Source organism: Colobus angolensis, unplaced genomic scaffold (genome assembly GCF_000951035.1).
Source record: "Colobus angolensis palliatus isolate OR3802 unplaced genomic scaffold, Cang.pa_1.0 Scaffold16, whole genome shotgun sequence".
Taxonomy (NCBI): Eukaryota; Metazoa; Chordata; class Mammalia; order Primates; family Cercopithecidae; genus Colobus; species Colobus angolensis.
The window spans coordinates 15,762,569-15,784,367 of NW_012114710.1; the positions used below are offsets into that span (position 1 = coordinate 15,762,569).

The 21,799-nt window shown below is 35.2% G+C and overlaps 2 protein-coding genes across 3 annotated transcripts; both read left to right on the forward strand.

Moving 5' to 3' along the window:
• The first annotated feature begins 349 nt into the window (after window positions 1-349).
• Window positions 350-3,495, forward strand: FABP9 (fatty acid binding protein 9, testis). The gene is made up of 4 exons (XM_011937133.1): window positions 350-422; window positions 2,545-2,717; window positions 3,188-3,289; window positions 3,445-3,495. The coding sequence occupies exons 1-4, from the start codon at window positions 350-352 to the stop codon at window positions 3,493-3,495; spliced, it is 399 nt and encodes a 132-aa protein (XP_011792523.1).
• Window positions 3,496-14,300: 10,805 nt separating this feature from the next.
• On the forward strand, window positions 14,301-21,474 carry PMP2 (peripheral myelin protein 2). 2 transcript variants are annotated; one of them, XM_011937134.1, is made up of 4 exons: window positions 14,301-14,510; window positions 16,843-17,015; window positions 17,227-17,328; window positions 18,376-21,474. In XM_011937134.1, the coding sequence occupies exons 1-4, from the start codon at window positions 14,438-14,440 to the stop codon at window positions 18,424-18,426; spliced, it is 399 nt and encodes a 132-aa protein (XP_011792524.1). In that variant the 5' UTR covers window positions 14,301-14,437; the 3' UTR covers window positions 18,427-21,474. The 2 variants fall into 2 exon arrangements, with proteins under 2 accessions (XP_011792524.1, XP_011792525.1); XM_011937135.1 differs by having other exon boundaries at window positions 14,309-14,510; window positions 17,227-17,322; window positions 18,376-20,010.
• Window positions 21,475-21,799: the final 325 nt, after the last annotated feature.

A 21,799-nucleotide genomic window follows, 5' to 3' on the forward strand; every position in this document is an offset into this window, starting at 1 on the left:
AGGGTTGACTCAGCATTCATTGTTCAAAAAGCTGATATCTATTGAAAATTGTCACCGTTCCACAAGTAATATTTATCAGGTGACTCAGGTGTAAATCGTTTTGCTAGAAGCTAAAATCATTGACCAGAATTTAATTTTACGTGCTAATTTTCTATCTCTTAATTTGGAGGTAAATAAAATGAGTCAAATACTGGTACCCAGAATCTTTAGTCTTGCTGCTATTGCCCATTGGCCATTTCAAAAGTCATGTGATGAAGATGCTCTTTAAACTAAGCTACTGGCAGCACCTTAAAGCCTGTCTTTTTTTGGTTTTCAATTACAAGTGGCTCTTCTCAGCAAGTGTTCCATGATGGTCGAGCCCTTCTTGGGAATCTGGAAGCTGGTCTCCAGTGAAAACTTTGAGGATTACATGAAAGAACTGGGTGAGAAATACCGTTACAAATTCGGAAATTGGCAAAGCATTTTGTGATGTGGTTGGGTTTGTACTTTACCATGAATTTTCCTACAATTATCTTTCTTTTGTGATCCTAGGGTATATTCCTGTAGACTAACATAATTTCTGCATCTACTTTTGCTTTTTTAAATTACTAATAATAATTGTCTCTTTTTGGGAGACTAGGCCCACAGACACCTCTGTCCCGTCATAATCCATATATTTAAGCCCATTTATCCTTTTTGAAAATACTTCATCCTAACTTCTAGATAGAATTTCATTTTAGCTTGGTCATTTCATTTAATAACATTTTTCCCAGTTTCAAATTTATAGATAGTAATCACTACCTACAATTAAATCGATCAATTAAATTTGTTTCAAGGTTTGCTTTAAGTTATAGCTTTAAAACAGCAGTATCAACACACAAAATTTCTAGCTGGTTAATTTTTAGAGTTCTCATACATGTGAGAGATATTTTACAAACATGATTTTGAAGAATTACAAATCTGAAGAAACAGAACATTTTTACTCATTGAATGTCTCACCCTGATATTCCTCAGAATTATAAACTCTACCTGTCCTTTAATCTCTAACTCAAGTCATACAGTTACACATTAATTATAATGACTTGGGTGTATAATAACTAAGCTGTTCTTTACTAATAGAAGAACAGCAATTATTTAATATTTTTCACCTTTAATTAAGAGAAACCTCCCTTGCAATAGTAAACTGTATACAAAGCCAATGACTTTCTTTTCTTTACTTTTTTTTAACTTGCTTAAAATTCTCAATGGATGCTTACAATTATTAATTATGTTCACTCATTCTAGACAATGAAATAACAATGCCTTATCCCCATAATAAGTCAATGTGCTTATAAATGTAATATTTGCTCCTCTGATGTAGTCAATATTAACTTTCTCAGAGGGTCATAAGAAACAAGTTTTTCTATCTCTTCATAGATTTATAGACTCACTTGTTTTGAATTAAAATTGGGGGGGTATATAAAAAACTTGGGCCTTATGGCCAGAATAGCACTTGTATTGACTGGGAGCTGGGTTTAGGCATAATAGAAGCAGGAATAATAGCTGAGCAGTTTCTATATGCCAGTACCACACTAAGCTCTTTCATTTAACCTTTTAAAACATCTGCTGGCTGGGTACAGTGGCTCATGCCTGTAATCCCAGCACTTTGGGAGGCCAAGGCAGGCGGATCACCTGAGGTCAGGAGTTCGAGATCAGCCTGGCCAACATGGTGAAACCCCGTCTCTACTAAAACTACAAAAATTAGCTGGGCGTGGTGGCATGTGCCTGTAATCCCAGCTACTCGGGGGACTGAGGCAGGAGAATCGTTTGAACCTGGGAGGCAGAGGTTGCAGTGAGCCGAGATCGTGCCACTACACTCCAGCCTAGGCAACAGAGCGAGACTTTGTCTCAAAACAAAAAACAAACCAACCAAAAAAAAAACCCTTGCAAGGTTAAGTATACAGTTATCCACACTTTACTATTGAGAAAACTGAAGGTTAGGAGAGGTAAATAATATGCCCAAGCTAGCAAGTGGCTAAGTTAAAACCTGGGTTTTAACCATCTCACTCTTCTTTGTGATGCAAATGTCTAACACTGCTTCTCTGCAGCGAGATGTGTCATATCAGTTCCAGAATCTAAATGTGAAATGGAGCTTGATATCAGGACAGAGAGGGAGTCAGCTCTTCTGCCCACCAACTGCAGGAGTCAAGTTTGACAATGGGAAATTCCCAATCAGAACAACAGGTCCAGGCTCTAAGTCAAACTCCTCCCGCACCCACACGGTTGTTGTAACACTCCACAAGGTGAAGTGCAAGCATTTGATCTCTTGAAAGGCACCACACAAATTTACATTTTAGAGGAAGTGTAATAGTCTCAGAGAGTGAATTTAGCTTTTCAAAATGTCACATATACACCTTATGACTGGGAGGATCTAGCTCAACCCAGATATCACACAGAACATGAAATAAGTTCCTGTACATTATCCAAAATTTCAAAATAGGTAAAGTAAGCATTCTTTGAAAATTGACTTCCAAAGTGATTGTTAACAATGTCTTCATAAGGTCCAAGGTTATCTCTGTCTTACAGGAGTGAATTTTGCAGTCCGGAGCATGGCAGGGTTAGTGAAGCCGACAGTAACTATTAGTGTTGACTGGAAAACGATGACCATAAGAATGGAAAGTTCTTTCCAGAACACTAAGATCTCCTTCAAGCTGGGGGAAGAATTTGATGAAACCACAGCAGACAACTGGAAAGTAAAGGTCAGAACTAATTCTTCCTGGTGTTCAACAATCAGGAAAAAGCTAGAAGGTGGTTAGGCATGGTTTACTCTGTAACTTGATTTATCACCAAGTCCATCTGGGCTTGTTCTGTTGATATTCTCACATCTCTAAAGTTAATCCTTTTGCTAATTATTTTGATGGTTAACAACAGGGTTTAAAAAATTCAAATTGTTTTCGCTTCATTTTTTCTTATCTCTTTGTCATTCTATCAAAGAGCACGTGGAAAGAAACAAACACAAATAGCTAATGCATTGTTTGCCTAAGAAAGAGCACTAATTGAATAATCTCTTGAGACTTCTTCTAGTTGGATAGTACTAAATCATGACAACCAAAGTGAGGATTTTAAGGAAAGAATTTCAGAATTGAAATTAAAAAGTAGATATCTGGTCTCATGTAGGTTAGAAGGTAGTGAGTTGCTACTTCTAACTGATTTCTTTATGCATTTATAGAACACCATAACATTAGAGAATGGCTCAATGATTCATGTCCAAAAATGGCTTGGCAAAGAGAAAACAATCAAAAGAAAAATTGTGGGTGAAAAAATGGTAGTGGTAAGTTTTCTTTAAATTGTTCTGATTTGATACATGCCTTTCAAGTTACTCAATTGTCTTTGCATCCTGAATTAAGAGTTCGGTCTGAGGAGAAAGGGGCAGGGCGAGTTTAGCCTGTTATCTACCAACTCTAATAGATTCCTCTTTGCTTTTAGGAATGTAAAATGAATAATATTGTCAGCACCAGAATCTATGAAAAGGTGTGAAGAAAGGTCCACAGCAATGAAAACTTGTTCACTGACAGGGAACTGGTACTTGAAGAAGATATGCCTCAGGGCTAGTGACTTTTTAAAAAATGTCTCAATATAAATTTGCTCAATAAAGACATCAAATTAAGCAGAGTTTTGAAGCTATTTGATTATGAGGATTAGGAACAGACCAATGAATTGATGAGGCAAGAAGCAACTTGCCTGTGGTGTGATTGTAACAGCACCAAAGTCCCCTCTGTCCTCTGCCCACCTGACTTCCATAGTCCTTGAGCTCTCACTGAAGGGCCCACTCCATTTAGGTTAAGGCATTCTATCAAAGCCATGTGGAAATTCAGGTGACCTCCTAGGTAGCACAGATTCTAAAAACCAACATTGCTGACTTTTTATTTTTTCGGAAGTCTATCCCACTTAAAGCAGATACATAGATTAAATGATGGTGATATAGACAGACAGATAGCATTAAATAGAGACTGGATGTCATACACTATGGACAAGTTGCTATAAAAGAGCATTTAAAACAGTCATCTCGTTTCTCCATAAATCCATTTAAAATAATCAGGCTGGTGCATCTGCACAACTGTTTACAACCTGGCCTTTGCAGAATGACATTTTATTACATGCCAGTCCTGAATTTCTAAATGCCTAGTAAGAATATAATTGTTAGAGCTGCACAGAGTCCCTTAATAGTTTCACCAAAGGCTCTTGGTAGAAATTCATGTTCTCATGGCTCAGGGTAAAGCAGCCTAATGGAGGTAAAATTAAAGGACAAAGCCTAAAATGCTGTGTGTACCTATAGCAGTGGAAAAAGGAGAAAGAAAGAGGAGGAATTTTGTAAATAATCATTTTTTGCCTTAAATTTAAACATAGATAATATTTGGTCAAATGTAAGTCCTTACAGTCATGCCTATTCACTAGAGTAGAATGACCATGTAATTTGTCATTCAAATTGGATGAGAAATTAAAATTGAAAAGGGGCACTATTAACAATTATACCTGGAGAGTAGGCACAACCTGGGGCTACTGGAGGCAAACTGGGGGTTACTGGCACCTTAGTAAGGGTGAAACTGAAGGGTAATGAACAAAAGGACTACAACACGGGGTTGAGACATGAACTGAATCCCTGGCCAAGGAAAGAAACTAGGGTTGTCACATTAAACGCTGAAGACCTTTGAGATTTCAACTGTGGCTGGAAGTGGTGGGCTTGGTGCTGGCTATGCAGCTGCTGGATGTGGACAATGATGGTCATCCCAGCATGCCATGTCCTCCTCCTTCCTCATGACTTGAGTATGCACAAAATGTAAACATGCCTATGTTCCAGAAGTCAAGATGGTGTTCAGCCCCTGAAGTGATGTCTTGCACAAAGGGGAACATGGACCAATTCCTCCTTAATCAGCCTCTGCAAGGGAGCTGGAAATGACAGCTGCTTTAGTGACGTCTCAGAGCAGGGTCAGAGACTTTTCCACAACTGTTAGGAAGAAGAAATTATGCTAAAAAGCACTAAGCACTTACTCACTTAAATCTTTGACTTCACCCAGGCGTGATTAAGAAAATAATAATGCTGTTCCTAATTTTCAAGATATTTCTCTTTTTATGTATGTCACAGCTCAAAGCACAATGAGCCTGAATGAGAAACAAAACCCCTATGTTGAGTATTTTAGTAGGTGGAGTCAAAGATACTGCTCCTGAGGAAATCATTCATTCATTCATTCAACAAGTTCTTCTTGGTGATCACTGTGCATCTGATGCTGTCTCAGGGACTAGAAAGCATCAGACTTAGGTACGGTGTTCACAACTTCCCTTTTATATATGATGTAGCAGAGTCATCTTGAAACATGAATCCTTTTAATTTCAGTCAAATCCTGTGAAAATTTTCTTTTAAAAGTACATTAAAAGGTATACTTAGAATCATTGATCTTTATTAAGAACTCACATAATCAGTCTCTTGGTACATCTGACCTGCCTTCAAAAATTACCATCTATCTCTAAGTAAATAATAACATGATATTTGTTATCTTGTATTAGATTTATTACGGAAGAAAGATAATAGAGGGACTTTTCATTATAGTGAGTTAATCAATGTAAAGTCATTATTTGTTTACTTTCTAAGCAGGTTTAAAATAAAACATGAGAGAAGTTTTTATTCTCTCACATAAAAATATTCAGAATAAAATATAAATAATAAATATTCAGAATACTTTTATAATATAATTTATAAATATATTTTATTCTGAATATTTATATTATTGTACATCAAATCCACACTGGTTTGTAGGAAAGTATTACTTATTTAAAGATCAATCATGCTAATGCCATCATTAATATATGAGTCAAGAATTGCCCACCATATTTTCCTTGCTACTTAACACTATTAATAAATTACTGAATAATAATTATTAAAATTAATTAAAAGAAATTAATTATTATGCTAATATGCAATATTATATTAATTATATTATATATTAGCATAACAAACATTTATATTGTTAATTATGTATTATATTATGTTACATATTAATATAATATAATAAATCATTAATATAACTCATTATTAAAATTAAAATAATTTGTTTTAAGCACTTTTAGTAATATTTAATTTTTATATTTTTTGTGCAAAAATGCAATAAACATAATGGATATACTTTTCTTCACTGGCTATAAAAAGACAATGGACTATCCCAAAGATAATAACCAAAAGTAGATGAAACATTAGGATGAAGTATCAGGACATAGTCTAGTCCCAAAACATACACTCTTATGATTTCTATCCTGAATATTTAGGCCAAAAATTTATCTATTCATTTTGGAGTTTGGTATCCAGGCCCTTGTGTGCCTTTTTCTAGGAAGGTGGGGATCGACCATCTAATTACCAGCCCCACTGATAGAACAGAACTCACCTGTTGACCCAAAGATGCATGCAGTGAATGGAATGGGGTTGGAGGACCAGTCAGACCAGGACTGGAATACCGCTTCTGCCATTGGCAGCTACATGAGCATGCATGAGCTGCTTTATCACTTAAATTTTCTCCTTTGCAAAATGGAGACTTACCTACTTCTCAGGGTTGTGAGGGTAAATGAAGCCTTATAATAAGGACTGACATAGAAAATTCCTCAGGTCTTCTCATTTTTTCCAGATCCCCTTCTGAGGTTATAAGGAAATTAGAATGCAAAGAATAGGAACAATGTAATTGTTGAACATGTGCACTAAAACAGTGAGCAGAAAAAGAGATCAGGAGGGTCTCAGCAGAGGTAAGCTTAGAGCAACTAATTGAGAAAAATGAGCAGGGAATATGGATTCTAGTTTACTTTGTAAAACAGAGTTCGAATATGAGTAGATGCTTATTAAAAATAATATCTTTCAGTACATAAGTTACAAAGCAATTTCCCAAAAGTTATCTTTCTTGATCCTCAAGAAAGATTTTTTTTATTTTTATTTTACAGATAAAAAAACTTCAGCCCAAATGAAATCCATGTATTAGAGTAAGTGATAAAGCTAAATGAGAACTTACTCCAAATTCACTATCACATTCTATCTTCCTAAATTAAGAAATAATGTCAGAACATGATGTACCACAATTTGAAAGCCACTGTGACAGAGACGGTTAATTACCCAGTAGAAATCTGGGGTTACGCTTCCATATTATAGCATTGTTGCTAGAAAGAGTCTGCCAGCCAGGCACTGCATTGCCCAGTCCCTCCCTTGTCTCCCTGGGGGCTTAGGACAATTTTGTATTAGAAACTGAGTAGAAGTGATATGGCCACTTCTGGGTCAAGGACATCTGTGCCTGCCTGCTTGGAGGAGAGGTCTCTGAATACCTGAGGTCATGGTGTAGGCACAGGATGAATGGATCCAAGGCCTCTGAGTCACCCCATGGGGAAAAGCTCCCCATAGACCAGGAGCACTTATACTGGACTGGACATCAAGCAAGAAATAAACTTCCAGGATAAGCCACTGAAATCCTGGAGTGTATTACAGCAGCTAATATTGCTCTGAATAAGTGTGAAATTTAAGAGATTTCATTTTTACAGTTTATCTCCAGTCATGAACATGTTATAAGCTGGAATTTAACTAAAAAAAAACTAGTTTTCAGCTATTTGAAGAAATAAGGAATGGATTGGCATGAATTAAAAAAAAAAAACACTGTTTAAACATGAATTTAATTGATTCTCTGATCTAACTTTACTTAGTCTGAAATATATATATAGATGTAAAAAGTTCATAAGTACATTATACTTTCAAGCCATCATACCATCTTAATTGTTTAAAAAAAATTGTAAGACACAATCAAAGAAATAAAGTAGAACACAAAATAGGCTACCTGGATACCACATGATTAGAAAATCACCTGAATTTTTGAGTTTGTATTTTCTCCTGATGAAATAAAGCTAGGCACATACACATTTTTCTTTTCTTTTCTTTTTTTTTTTTTCTTGAGATGGAGTCTTGCTCTGTTACCCAGGCTGGAGTGCAATGGCACCATCTTGGCTCACCGCAAGCTCCACCTCCCGAGTTCATGCCATTTTCCTGCCTCAGCCACCCGAGTAGCTGGGACTACAGGCTCCCACCACCACGCCCGGCTAATTTTTTGTATTTTTAGTATAGATGGGGCTTCACTGTGTTAGCCAGGATGGTCTCGATCTCCTGACCTCATGATCCACCCACGTCGGCCTCCCAAAGTGCTGGAATTACAGGTGTGAGCCACCGTGCCTGGCACAGACACATTTTTTACTATGTTTTGCAAGTGAATTATTTTTAAGGGATTCCTTTTTTTCATAGCAATATGGAGCAAATGGCTAAATCCTAAAGAGTGTCTCCTACAGCTCTTTGTGCTAATAGTACAATCTACTTGGATGTCCTGTATCTGGAAAGTGTTAATACCACCTTTTCTCTAAGATGAAATGCAAATAAGTAGAAATATGGGGAAAGCTCAGTATATGTTATCATGACCAGAGAAAGAAACTCAGATGCACAAATCTTGTCTTTTATTTACTCCCTGGTGTGTTAGTAACTCCAATTCTCAGGTCTTCCATTAGCAATAATGATGTGATTTCTTAGACTAGCCTTTGGAAAAGAGGCCACGGTGTGTTAGATTCTAGCAAACAAACAAACAAACAAACACCGCTAATTGAATTGTTTAGAGGAATCACAAACACTTCTTTCCTCTCTTTACTGCCATTCAACAAAAAAGAAAAACTATTAACTACTTTGGGGCTGCACAAATGCAATTGTCACCATAGTAACCAAAAGACCAAATATCCACTGGGAGACAAGAAAGTTGCATGAAATGGTTTGCATTAAGAAAGCAATTTTAATCTTGAAGTTGTTAAACTTAGAGCAAAACACTTATTTGAAACATGGAAGAGGAGGTTATCAGCCCGGAAGTGCCATCGTCACCTTATGCTAAATAGCTGTCTGGGAAAGGTACTGGCTACTCTAGTTAACTGACTTCTGAAGATAAATCAGATCATTAGTCTCATGATGGTGTCTAAGAAATTTCATAATGTATCTTCCTAGGTAGTAATGGTCAATGGGCTCTTAAGGGCATTTTCACAGTATCCATCTGCAAATGACAAAAAATAATAATCAGATATCATGTGTCTTGATTGTTTACTTAATGTCTGTCTTCCTAACTAGAGTATAAGGTTCATGAGGGAAGGAGTTGTTGCCATTTCACTCATCATATTATCTCTAGTACTATCACAGTACAAGAAATATATGTTGAATAATTGTCTGCGTTTATGCTTGTGAGATAATGTACAGTGAATCTTAGATTCATCTTACATGCACTTTCCTAGTATCATAATAAGATTATGTCATACTGAACATGGAAACAATTGCCTGCTTTTACTGCTGACTAAAGGAAAGACCAAATGAAGGAATGAGTGTCACTTAGTTACCTCCCAAGTCTTGCTCTTTCTGTATCTCCAGAAAAAGAAAGAGAAGGCAGGGGAGAGAGAGGGGAGAAAGAAGTTTAGAAGAATAATACTACTGATCTTAAGCACTAGTTTTTGATGCTTTCATAACATTTAATATCTGATATGATGCAAACAAAAACCACAAAATTTTTTATTTTCTTCATTCAGTCAACAAATGTTTATTCATTACCTACTGTGTGGCATCCATGGTGTTGTGCACTTGGGATACTACATGAGCAAAATCACACATTGTCCCTGATCACATGGAATCAAGATGTCAGTTAAGCTATTTATCATGTTATATTCAAAATTTATAAACATCGTCATTGCAGTAACTGTTAAATGATGATATACATGGTAAAGAAACTATTAGGAAAGATGGTTGAGTTAATATCAAGAGAAAGTCACTTAAAGGTCCCAAAGGATGATTGAGCTGAGAATTAAGGATTAAACATATGGGAGTGATTACGTATTACAGGGAAAGAGATGAAGGGAGGTATTGCAGGAAAAGAGAACGACACGTACAGAGATCTTGGTGGAGGCTGGAAACTGGGACCTTTTTTATTCTCTAGAAGAGTTTGTGTAACATTGGTATTATTTTTTCCTCAAATATTTGTAAGAATTCATTGGTGAAGCCTATGGGCATAAGGTATCTTCATGAGATGGATTTTAAATATGGATTTAATGCTAATAGAATTGGGAGTATCCAGGATTTTTACTTTCTCTTGCATTGTTTTTCATAAACTGTGTTTTCTAAGTAGCCTGCAAGTCTCTTTTAAATTTTTTTATTTAACAAATTTTAATTTGTTGACATGAAGTAGTTTATATTTTTATGATCTTTTTAATATCTGTAGGATATATTAGTATGCTTTCTTTTCATTCCTGCACTCAATAATTTTGTCTTCTCTATTTTTAATCCATCTTCCTAAGAGTTTATCAATCTTACTAGTCATTAAAATGCTTTTGGGTCTGTTGATATTTTCTATCTTGTTTGTTTTTATTATCTGCTCTATGAATTATCTATTTCTATTGTCTATTGTTTCTTTTACCTTTTAAGTATATTTTCTCTTTTTGTTCTATTTATTTTTGATTAGCAATATGTATAAAAATTATATAAATAAATTTAGACCTCGGGTGACATTATCTTCTTTCTCTGAAGAGGGTTTATGTTTATTTTGACTAGTAACTTGGTTCACTAGCTATCCCAGATCACATTAATCTAAGAATTGACTTCATATTAGCACAGGTATATTTCGAGCTTATCCTTACTCCTGTGTTGCAAGACAGTCCCAAGACAAAGTGTGATGATCAACCAGGATTCTTCTTCACTTTTCCCCTAACTCTGTAGCATTGTCATAAATGTTCCCTGGATTTTTTACCTCTAACCTGCCTCTTGCAGAATTCACAGATCCCTAGTGGATCAGAAGCTCCAAATATTGGATTTGTCTCTCTGGATTTGCCTTTCTTTCCCAAGTCCTAAGCTCTTAGTTTTTCTCTGCCTTTTTATCTCTGATGCCTTGAAGATTTTTTTTCTAATTTTGTTCATTTTTTACAGTTGAAAAGTTGGGTTAATTTCCTCATCTATCATGACTGGAAGTGAAAGTTCTAAGGTCTATTTTTATTTTCTTCCCAACTGTTTATTTAAAAACGACACTTTTTAGAATGAGATTCAGTCATTGGCAACAACATAGATGGAACTGGAGCACATGTTAAGTGAAATAAGCCAGACACAGAGAGAGAAATATCACATGTTCTCACTTATCTAAAAATCAAAACATTTGAACCCATGGAGATAGAGAACAGAAGGATGATTACCAGAGGCTAGGAAAGGTACTGCAGGAGTTGTGGGGGAGTAGGAGGGAGGTGGGGATGGTTAATGGTTACAAAAAATTGAATAAATAAGACCTAGTATTTGATAGCAGAACAAGATAGCTATAGTCAATAACAATTTAATTGTACATTTAGAAATAAGCAAGAGTAAAACTGGATTGTTTGTAACAAAGGATAAATGTGTGAGGGGGTGGATACCCCATCTTCCATGATGTGGTTATTACGCTTTGCATGCCTGTACCAAAACATCTCATGTACCCCATAAATACATACACCTACTATGAACCCACAATTTTTAAGTGACCCTTTTAAGTTGATTATTTATCTTCGTATTCTATGGTATGCTTCTCCTGTAATCAATTATTATCAGAATAGTTCTACTTTACAAATAATTTTGAATTCATTACCATTAAAACTTCTTGCTTCAAGCCTTTATCAAATCATGAGTAGAATGTAAGTTCCATGAAGGCAAGGAATTTGATTCAGTAATGTTTAATCAGCACTTTCAACGGTGCTTAGCACTTAATAAGCTCTCAAAAAATATTTTTGCAATTGAGTAAACAACAAAAATTGAGTTGGATCTTTGGCATCCAAGTGGAGGGTCAGAAATTCTTTGTTCATTTGCTATGTAATGATTGACTATCTTATTTCTTTTTCAAATATATGATTGGATTTAGCTTGAAGACAATCTATAAGGAGCACTTCCATGGTGTGTTATATAGAGTAAGATTTCCTTATTTATTTTGTTTGGACCTTTGGATCTTCCTTTCAGTATATGATTCAAATAACTTGCCGTATCTTGAGAATTTACATGGACAATAAATTGGTGAAGAGAGAAGAACTGAACACACATCACAGAGAGACTATATGTATTTTACAAACATGTAGTCCAGTCTAAATATATACATCTAGTTATAATGTGGTTCTGTGCATTCTTTCTTGTTAGGACACTGATGACTTTCTTAGCTAGGAGTGATGTAAAGTGTCAGGCCTGGTTCAGTCTGTGTCTTCTCTTACTGCTTTAATCTGTGCCTTTGGCCCATGTACTGGCCTCAGAATCTCATCGTGGTCCAAACTTGTCTGGTCAGTTCTATTAATAGCAGTCAGGTACAATTGCTGATAAGCCTTAAGTAGAAAATTTTTCTCTTGGTCTAATATTGCTTCAAAGTTATAAGTTTTCTGTCTTGGAAATATATGGCTCAATGTTTACATTTTAAACTCCACTGCTGCTCCTATGTGCAATACAGAGTCAGCTTAAACTTCACACAGCTTTCTTGTAGCAGTCCCACTGAATACAAGTCTCGGCTCTAGTGTGAGGGTGAGGGATTGAGGGTCCTTCATTTATTTAGGCAGAAAACTTAAATGTGGAATGCTGTACTCCTTAATAGTGTACAAAAAAAAAAAAGTTTTGAAGGTACAAATGATATCATGAATTTTGTAAAGTGTTTTGGAAAATCAAAAAACATATCCACTAATCAAAAGCTCTTTATTTCATAGTTGTTTTTTCTATCCCAGTACAATGGGATTATACACTTCTTGGGTTTAGATTTGGGTTAGTTGGTTAGCTGAGGAATTTCCCTATTCACTATTTCTTTCCCACCTCGAGCTATTCAGGCACTGGGAATGTAAATGTAACTTCAGCACACTGTAAATGATTTCACATGTTTTGCTCAGCTTGAACTCTAACTACATAACTGCAATAGTTATGTCACAGCTATGGGACTGGGTTTCCCGAGCCCTTGTTGCCAATGATTCTACCTGTTATGATCAAATCATCATATTTTTGTTTTTTGTTGTTGTTGTAAACAGTACCAACCTGTTTACTAAATGTATAAAACTTGGTAAAATCAGTTGTTTCACAGTCAGAATTCATGCTAAGGAAAAAAAAAAAAAAAAAAAACCTGCTAGGAAAGATATAGTAGTAATTAGAGATTCTCAAGAGCAACACTTACGTTCTAAGTGGATTTACATTTGTTCCCCTTGGCCAAAGACTGGGGCTTTGATGTAATATAGTAGGCTGGATCTTTTGATTTTTTTACCCCACTTGATTTTTGAGAAGAGCAAGAGTGTTTCTAGCCAATCATGGTGCTATCAGCATCAGGTGATCTCTGGCCAGGGCCTCTGTACATGTAGCATGTATGGTATAGCATAATAGAAGCAGGTTAAGATCATGGTTCAGAACCCAGGCACTGGCAGTAATGTTGGGTTCAGACCCGTCCTCTCCTTATTCAACTTTTGGAAGCAATTTACCTAATGTCCCCAAGCTCATTTTTATCATTGGTAAAATGGATATAATAATAGTTCCTAACTCTTGGAGTCAGTGATATAATTAAATGAGATCACCTGTATTAAGCACTTAGTACAGTGTCTGGCCCATAGCGAGTTCTGAATATACATTAGTACTCTTTCTATAGGAAATCCTCTTTATAAAATTGTAGATTCATTTTAAATGACTTAAACACAAATGGTTATAGTATCCAAGAACCTGCTTAGTTCAGATTTTAAGTATTTTTAGCTGAAAATCTTTGTTGTGCTCAAAGAACATGTTATAGTGCTACTTCTTGTTTCATCACATGAATACAATTTCTGTGCTCTGCTGCAATAGACTGACTTCTTTGTCTGCCTACTCTGCCTGCCTGGGATATGTGAACTATGCCAAGCCTTCTTACCTATGAATACTTCCTCACACTGCTCCCCTACATTTCTCTCCCACAACATATTTGTGACTGTTATCATAATACTTACAGACATTTTCCTCTTTTTCTTCCCTTTCAATAAGAATTTTTAATTGTGCAGACTCAGGATTGAGAGTGACCGACATGCCTAAACACACACACATTCATTCACGATCACATAATTCATGCAGTCTTTTCCAAAGCATGAAGGGCCTAAGCCTTCTTATAAATTAAGATCGATCAAAAATTTTTTGAAGATTCAAATAGTAATCTCATTCATTTTATAAATTTTTTTGGAGACAAAAGGGAGTATTATGTGGGGTTTTCTTTTATCCCATTGGGCGGGCAGCTGGCCATTGAAGAGCCATTCATTGCTTAGTCCCGACACTGCCTTTCCCCATTGGGTCTCTGTAAGAGTCACATGCTTTGGGCGTCCTTGAAAAGAATCTTCTCAGGCCTCAGCATCTTATCTGAGTCTCCTGAATCCCACTTAGAACTGCGTTGAGCTCTCATCCATCACGATGAGCAACAAATTCCTGGGCACCTGGAAACTTGTCTCTAGTGAGCACTTTGATGATTACATGAAAGCTCTGGGTAAGAAATACTTTTTGTTGTTCTGCTGAAAAGCTCCTTTTTAAGAAAGCTACATGACATTTTCATCTAACACCTTTAACAGGAGACTGGGTGGGTTTGCACAGGCCGCAATACATTCCTCTTTTAGGATTAATCTTTTTTGTGTCATTCAGGTAATTTATTTGAATTTTATTTGTGGTAACTTTTAATAGACTTTAACTTAAATGAGAGAGCTGCTTAAATGCATGGAACTCCCACTGATTTCAAGGGCAATTTCATACCAAGAGAATTTTGGTTGCAGATCCAGAGGAAAGAAAGCTTAAAAGCATAGTCAACCCATTTTCTGGCTTTTCTGAGAGCTACGTTCATAGCAACTAAAGTGTTCATAAAATAAGGAATTGAATATATTGCAAATCCTAGAAAACCTTAATTTAAAATTTTAATTTTTAGCTAAACTAATAGTTTTTCCTTTCTACCTCTAGGTTGTCCTTTATTACACAATATGTAGATACAGAGAGTTTGAAAAACAAAAATACTTCCTAAAACACTATGTTCATAGCCTAGGGAAGTTATTGAGAGAAAAAGAACTGGAGTTGTGGCAGTAAACTCAGACTCAATTTCACTAACATCAGACGTTTCTGGAGTTGGAGCAGTGAATGGAGATGGAAAACTGAGTCATTAGTTACAACAACTTTATTTTATTCTATTTCTAGAGTATGTCCCATCGATATAAACACAATAGATATGAAGAGTCTTTGGGAATTTTCAGAACTATATGAATATAACAAAGAGTGATGCCAGTGACCTGAGGTTGCTGTGCTTGTCAAAGTGCCTACAGCTTTACTTAACTGTTCAGAAAACTTGTATAAAACGTTTTATTTTAGATAAAATGAGCAAAGTCATGTCATTGTTGCCTGGAACACTAAGAGAACTTATGGGGATGAATTCATACTGTGAGACTGGTTAGATTTAAAGACTTCACTTTATAGCTGAGGAAGAAGCCAAATAAAAGAAAGTCTCTGTGAAGGATTCTCTAATTTCATTGTTTTCCAGTTTAGTGTGCAAAATAACACCTTGGGATTTGGTAAATATAAATTCTCAGGCTCGGTCCCAGAGATTACGATTTAACTTGAAAAACATTGTCCTAAACTGTATAAAATAACAAAAGATTAATCAGAATTTGAAGAAAGAATATAGTTTATAGTTTATTGACTATAACTCTTAACTTCTTATTCAGTATATAAAAATTTGAGATCGTTTTAACCGGAAAAAGTATATCCAAGCATTGAGACTTCCTGGAAAACTAGTTTTTCTTTCATATTTTTTTATTTGACATTTTCCTTTTTCCATATATTTTATAGTCTTGGTAATAATGGTAGTAAACTTAAGAGTTTAATTGTGTTTCATTTTTGAAACGTAAAAGTTTTTTTAAAAAATATTTTATTTCTCTATGATCATTTATAATAGTATAGATCTCAAAGGTAGATGGATAATTTTTTTCCTACCAGCTAGATATAGAAGCCACAAAATTTCAGAAGTGAGATTCTATCAAAACTATGAGGGGAATACTTCTTCATATCCATAATATGGTATTGAGGGAAAATATCATGGAACAATACATATATGCTATAATCTCATTTAAAAAATATATCTACAGCATTTGTACATACAAACTAAAATCTCTAAAATGATTTATGCAAATCTATAATTAGTAATTTTCAATGGGGAATAGGATTGGCTGTGATAAAAATAGATGACTTGCACTAGCTATTTCAGCTGGAAACTTTTACTCTTGAAAATCTGCAGACATTGGCCAGGTGCAGTGGCTTGCACCTGTAATCCCAGCCCTTTGGGAGGCCGAGGCAGGCAGATCACGAGGTCAGGAGATCGAGATCATCCTGGCTAACACGGTGAAATCCTGTCTCTACTAAAAATACAAAAAATTAGCCGGGCGTGGTGGTGGGCACCTGTAGTCCCAGCTACTCGGGAGGCTCAGGCAGGAGAATGGAGTGAACATGGGAGGCGGAGCTTGCAGTGAGCCGAGATGCACCACTGCACTCCAGCCTGGGCCACAGAGTGAGACTCTATCTGAAAAAAAAAGAAAGAAAGAAAAGAAAAAGAAAACAAAAGAAAATCTGCAGACATTACTTTTGGAACAACAAAACCTAAAATGTGTGAGTCCTGGGCACGTATTTCCATTGGAAGTGAAACATGGAAGGAGACACTTAGTAGTAAGTGATATTACCTGCCATCAACACACCTGGGGCACCACTGAGCAAAGGATGTGGCCACCACAGTCTGTTTGGCTATGCTCTCTTGGTCACCATAGTTCTAACACTATCTCAATTTTCAGGTGTGGGGTTAGCCACCAGAAAACTGGGAAATTTGGCCAAACCTACTGTGATCATCAGCAAGAAAGGAGATATTATAACTATACGAACTGAAAGCACCTTTAAAAATACAGAGATCTCCTTCAAGCTAGGCCAGGAATTTGAAGAAACCACAGCTGACAATAGAAAGGCCAAGGTAATATTTAATGTTTCTCTTCAAAGTTGGCCCAGTGGGCTGCTTGAGAGAGAGGAATATTCCTGCCAGTGTTTAAAAGGATAAACTCCATTCTGTTGAAAAGGAGTGTATCTCCTGAGACATCTATTATGAAAATGGTTCAGTACTGAAAGAACTGCTTCTTAGATCAACAAATTTCAGGCAAGTCAATTGCATGACCTTGTCTTTGCAGAGCATCGTAACCCTGCAGAGAGGATCACTGAATCAAGTGCAGAGATGGGATGGCAAAGAGACAACCATAAAGAGAAAGCTAGTGAATGGGAAAATGGTAGTGGTAAGAGTATTTTTACTTCTAAATAGAGAAATCATGCTATATAAATAATTTGATTATATTATTTTCAAAACATTCTTTGTTCTTTGGAATATGAATGGATAAAAATGACTAAGAATAAAGTAATAGCTAATGCTTAAGTGATATTTAAACTATTACAGACTCATCTTCAAGTACTGACCCAAGATTTTAGAAATAAAAAAGGCCATTTGTTATTTTACAAATAAAAATACCTAAAAATGGCAGTAAGGTTAGAGAAAGTTTAGGTAAATCTTACTAGTTTGGACTCACAAAGAAGAAGGCAAGTCTAAATTTTAAAAGCAAAATACACTCTGCAAGGTGTATTTTGTAGACTATTTGCAAAGTCATTTGTAGACTATTTGCAGATATCCCACCATTTTTCATTCAAGAGCCCATACTAACTTAGAATCAATCATGTCAATAAAGCAAGCTGAACTCATTGGAGACTTCTAGTTGGCAGATGAAAATAATGACAAAGCTTGTGTGTGATGACTGTGACGATTTTTTTAAAAAGTTAAGGCTTTATGTTCACTAATTAACACATACATTGAATGTAAACAGATTCATGTACTCTTCCGAATGTTTCTTTCTTTAGTACAGTGGTTCTTACCCCTTGCTGCACAACAGATTTACATGGGGAGTAAATACCAATATGGAGGCCCCCAAACAGATAACTGAATGTACATTTCTTGGGGGAGGAGGAGCCATCACTATATTTAAATGTTCCCTAGGTAACACAAATATGTAGATATTTTTGAAAATCACTGTCTTATTAGATTTAAATACAAGTGAATTATACATAAAAACTTGCCACTTAAAAAAATTCCTTTACAGTACCATAGATCAACTTCTAAATTGTTTCTTCTATTTCAATGGTCATAATTCTGAATTACTGGAGACTGACAAACTGATATTTTATTCCTTTCTAAATTAATCTTATGAATTTATTTTGAATTTCTATTTTTATTACACATTTTCTGTTCTCTGGTTTGAACTTGAGATACTCAATTAACCTCTCTCTTTTTTAAGGAATGTAAAATGAAGGGCGTGGTGTGCACCAGAATCTATGAGAAGGTCTGAAAAATCGTTTCCTCATTGAAGTGGCTTTTGATCATTTAATGATGGAAATCAATTGCTTCCATTGACAAAACCTGAATACACTGCAAATGTTTGTTTTTGCTTTTGTCTTAATATATCAGATAGGCAAAGGCCTAAACTGAGAATTAATCTAGAAGTCAGTGTTATTTAAACAGTTTTAATGTGCATGCATGTTATTACTACATTAAAGCATATATGTTGGCCAGACATGATCACTGGATGATGTCATTTAATTAACTACAAAATTCTAACCTGTGTTGAACTTTGTATACTTGAAATGAGAATAAAAAGGATATAGTTTGTTAGTAAAAGGAAATCAAAGTATTGATCACAGTAGCAAACTCAAATGCTGACAGGGGCCTGGGGAGTTATGGGGAAGGAGCAATCAGAAATGAGGCAAGCTAGGAGAATGAGCTATTTTAATGTAAAGAATTGTAGTCTCAGCTAAAAGGGGTAGACTCTACTCCAGCCAACATATTAAAATTAATGGATAATTTATAGACAGTTAAATGCACAGATATTAAGGGTAGAGTTCAGTCCACTGTGACAAATGCATGCACCCATATAACTCATGTCCCAATCAAGATACAAAACATTTTCTTAATCCTAGTACATTTTTTTCTGCCCCTTCCCAATCAGTGTCCTTTTCTGTTCCACCCCTACCAAAAGCAAGTAGTGGTTTGGTTTCTATCACATAGATTCATTTTGCCCATTCACATAAAGGGAATTATATATCATTCATTCTTTTTTGTTTGCCTTTTTAAAATTCACCATAATGTATTTGAGATATTGTTGCATGCAGCTGTAGTTTGTTTTTTTTTATTACCAAGTACTATTCCATTGTATGAATATATCACAGTTTATCCATTCTACTATTAAGACAATTGGGCTATTTCTAATTTTTGGCTGCTATGAATAAAGCTGCTACAAACATTTTTGTACAAGAGTTTTTGTAAACATAGGAGTTCCTTTATTTTAAATAAATAACTAGTCATATAATCACTAGGTCCAGTAATTTGTGACAGGCAGGAATGGGGGACAATTGCATTGTGCCCAAGTAATAATAAAACTATTTCAGATGTATTATATGATTGAGCAAATGAGAAAACATGTTGATGTTGATGTTGATGGGAGTCAGGATGTTCACCGTGGAAAAATGAACATACAAACATGAAATGAGGGAAGGCAAGAAAGAACCATGTGGAAATGGAATAGAATTGATATAAATTCATAATTTCTAAACCATGTATATGTACGTTTATATGTATTATAATTGCATACACATGCCTGCATGCATATATGCGTGTGATAATAGACACGCATCTATGTGTGTGTGTATATGTGTGCCTGTGTATACACATGCATATATTTACTAATTCTATCTGCCAAAAGGGCTTAGACACAAAAACACCTCAGCAGAAATGAATACACCTAGCACTCAGATCTTCATGTCTAATAAAATTTGCCACTAAAAGGAACCAGGGCTACCTGGAAAAATGCCTCATTCCAAAGCAAGGGCAAGGTAGGAACAAGATGAGCCTGAAATATCTTGTTATGCCAGAAAGTAATGTTCAAAAAAATAATAGGTATACTGCCAAAACATAGAGCCTACTTGAAGGGGCTCCCATTGGCCAAACTTGAGCCAGTTTGAGAGCAAAATAACTGAGAAAAATAATAAATTATAAACCATCGGGAAAAAATAGAAATCCATGAATCCATACTGATATAATGATACATAATCAATAGATAGGTAGATAAATAGATGACTAATAGATGATAGATAGATAGATAGATAGATAGATAGATAGATAGATAGATACATAAATGAGAAGGTGTCTCCTTTACAACAGAATGTCATGGGCCAGCTGGTAAATGTGGTTGAAAGGAGTTCTGGAATTGGAAAACCATCATTTTTCAACCATCACAGTAAATACAGCTCAGGCAAGAATTATCAATCAATGCTAAAGCTAGGGGGAAATTTTGATTAGGAGCAGGATATTAGGATATTATTCTGGGCTTAAAGTATCTCCTCACAGATTGCTTGTTAGTTTCTGGGGAAAGAACAGTAACTATGCAACGGAAAAAAAAATGGACAACCTCTTGACTGGGTTATCAAAATTAACCTCACCAATAAACCGTGGATGTTCAACATGTGCCTTCAAATGTGACACACTGAGAAGGAAACAACATCGCTTTAACAAAAACAACAGAAAAAGACAGGGGGTTTTGACTGAATTCTTCAAAAATGTCAATATCATAGAAGACAAAGAAAAGCTGTGGAAATGTTTCAGATTAAATTATACTAAAAACACCTGAGAACTAAACATAGTAAGTGATACTAGACTGGATCCTGTACTAGAGGGAACATAAATGCTTCAAAGGACAATGTTAGGTCAATTGGCAAATTGGAATATAGACAGTCAATCAGATAACAAGTATACTTTGATTAAGTAAAAGAATATTCCTATTCTTGGAAAATACACAATAAAGTATTTTGAGGTAATGGACCATAATGTATGCAATCTACTCGCAAAAAATTCAGAAACATATATTTGTGTGCATTTGTGTGTGCAACAGTACACACAAACATACATAAAGAGAGCAATTGATAAATGAGGTAAAATTTAACAATAATATGATACACATAAATAGAGAAAGAGAGCAATTGATAGAGCAAATGAGATAAAATTTAACAATTGAGTAATCTGAGTAAAAGGTATATGTGTTTTCTTTGAGATAGTCTGATTCTTGCAACTTTTTCTGTAAGTTGGAATTTACTTCCAAACATGATTGAAAAAAAAAAAAAAAACCTTGCCCTTGGCAACTTCATCTCTTTTTCAGCCTAGAAATGTCTGTGTTAAGTGTTTTTTTTGTTTATTGTTGTTGTTTGCTGTTATTATTGTTTTGTCTCCAGGTTCCAACTCAAAAAATAAGAGTTTAAAAACTGCATTGTTATTTTTAGAGATTTGTGATAATATAACGTTATAAAATGCATTCCTCAATAAAGATAATTTCTCTATTATGCAAAAATTATGAGTGCTTTTTATTTTTATAACAGAAAATGTCAAACTGCACTGATAAGAAGGAAGGCAAAATAATCATTTCAGCTAACAGTATATTTGTTAGATTTGAAAAAGATTTTAAAACAACCATAAGAGGGGAAAAATAAAACAAAATTTGAAGTTTTAGTAAATTTGGGCTGCTGCTACAGCAAAACAAAAAAAAACTGAATAGCTAATAAACAACAGAAATTTGTTTCTCACAGTTCTGGAGGCTGGGAAGTCCAAGATCAAGGTGTAGTAGATTAAGTGTCTAGTGAGGCCTGGTTTCCTGGTCCATAGACAGCATGTTCTGG